This window comes from Musca autumnalis, unplaced genomic scaffold (genome assembly GCF_047663935.1).
Source record: "Musca autumnalis isolate F117 unplaced genomic scaffold, ASM4766393v1 scaffold_4, whole genome shotgun sequence".
Classification (NCBI taxonomy): Eukaryota; Metazoa; Arthropoda; class Insecta; order Diptera; family Muscidae; genus Musca; species Musca autumnalis.
The window spans coordinates 97,282,184-97,284,267 of NW_027411977.1; the positions used below are offsets into that span (position 1 = coordinate 97,282,184).

The following is a 2,084-nucleotide window of genomic DNA, read 5'->3' on the forward strand; positions in this document are numbered from 1 at the left end:
TGATTATTTTTAGACATAGATTCTTAGACGACATGCTTACAAAGAAATCTACCTGACTCTATTTACACAGAAAAGAGTCTTCTACAAAATTCACCATTCTCCCCGCCTTAAAAGATCCTAATCTTTTAACTGTTAGGACAGGACATTGAATATTTTCTTGCTTGCTATCTGACTCCATTTACATAGACTAATTTAGATACAGAACTAAACTGTTTCTGGTCTTAAAGCAATCTAATTCTTTAACTAAAATGTATGTATGTTATTTTTTACTAAAGAGGAATATTATCATAATCCTTATCATAATGTAATATTTTTCATTACTTACTTTCTAAGTTAATAATAAACAACATATAAAGACTTATAATGACTTAATTCTAGGTGATGGCACCCAACACCTTCAGCAACCAGTATGGATGATGACTTTTTTTCCCTCGATGAAAGACGTGGTAAATCCATTTTCTTCTTGGAGGATTCTTCTCGGCACTAGAACTTTCTTCATTAATTATACTATGATTGGACACATGACGTATAATTCTACGCTTGACACGATCTGCACCGGCAACTTCTTCATTGGCATTATATAGTGTTGTCTTTATGTTTTCTCCACTTTTCCATTTTCGTGGCTTCATCATTATTTTTGTTGGTGGTTCTTGTGCTGTATCCGTTACAAACCTTTGAGATACGGTAGCACCGCAATCGATTTGCACTTCATTGGTACCTTTCTGTTGTACCCTTGCTTTAGGATCACCTTTGGAAATTTCGATGTCATATTCTTTGCTAGTTACAGCCCATTCCGTTTGGCTACTAACTTCTTCGTCATACAATAGTTTGTCGTAGACAACACTTTCTTGTAGCTGTTTTAATTCAGCGTCCACTTTGGCAATCTCAGAAGCGTGGCGTCTTCTTTCATTGGCGAGCAATTTTTCCAAATCACAATTTCGGCCATTCAATGCAGCATTTGTAGATTCCAACTTACTAATGCGAATATACAGGCTTTCAATATTTTGATGAGAGACATCTAATTCTTCGATAGCACTTGAAGCTGCAACGGACTCGCGGTTGGCTTCTGCTTGAAGATCCTTAATCTTTTGCTCGTACAGCATTTTCATTTTACGCATTTGTCCTTCGTGTTGTTCGCGCAACTCTTGCAGCGACTGTTGTAATAAGGCCTTATACTGCTCACAAAGACGCTCATCCACCACACTGATTTCAAGTTGGTGGCTAGAATATATTTCATCAATTTCTCGCAAATGGTTCTGCTCCTTAAACGTGAGTTCATCGCGTAGACTTTGAATGCGGTTTTGCAACTCAGTACGGATCATAGATTCAGCGTTTAAATATTTACGAGCTTCGTCCAATTGTTTTCGTAGACACTCCGATTCTTTCTGCACTTCACCAAGTTTTTCCACAGCCTTTTTTCGATCAGCATCTGCTGCTTGATACTTCACGCTAAGGTCAGCAGCTCGGGACTCATACTTTCGAGCCTTTTCTTCAGCAACTTGCCAGTCCTTGGATTTGTACTCCAAATTGGACTTAAGTTTTTTATTTTCGTCCAATAATTGATTTACTTTAACTTTCAACATTCGCGAAACATCACCGCATACGTTTTCATTCTTAGTTTGCGAAGTTTCTTCAACACTCCCCTGTTGAGAGTCTATACTACCTGTAAAACTCTGCTCAATTTTTCTAATTGAATTACTATGTACCTGTCTAGTATTTATCTTGGGAACCCATTTCCCATTGATTTCTTCATAATCTTTTACCTTCACCTCTTTAGGTGCTACTCTAGAAAATTTCCCAAATCTCACCATGCGGTAACAAATTTGTAAAAAATTGAAATTCTCTACGAGATTATCCTCTTTAGGAAACTCATTCAAATATTGCATCAGTACTGATGACGCAATATCATATCTGTCTTTGACATCTTCTACACTTAGAAACTCATTCCTTATCTCAGTCTCCAGCGCATTTAATGAATATTCAAACTCTCTAATTAAACCTCCTTTTAATGTTTTTGAATGGCGCAGTATGTTTCTTTTTTCATACTGTTCCAATGGACTTAAGCTGTCCATCTCAGCTATATA

The 2,084-nt window shown here is 36.8% G+C and overlaps 1 protein-coding gene across 1 annotated transcript; it reads right to left on the bottom strand.

The window, feature by feature from the left end:
- Nucleotides 1–374: 374 nt before the first annotated feature.
- On the bottom strand, nt 375–1,583 carry LOC141403028 (lamin-C-like). The gene has a single exon (XM_073985161.1). It carries the CDS (start codon nt 1,581–1,583, stop codon nt 375–377), a length of 1,209 nt encoding a protein of 402 aa, XP_073841262.1.
- Nucleotides 1,584–2,084: the final 501 nt, after the last annotated feature.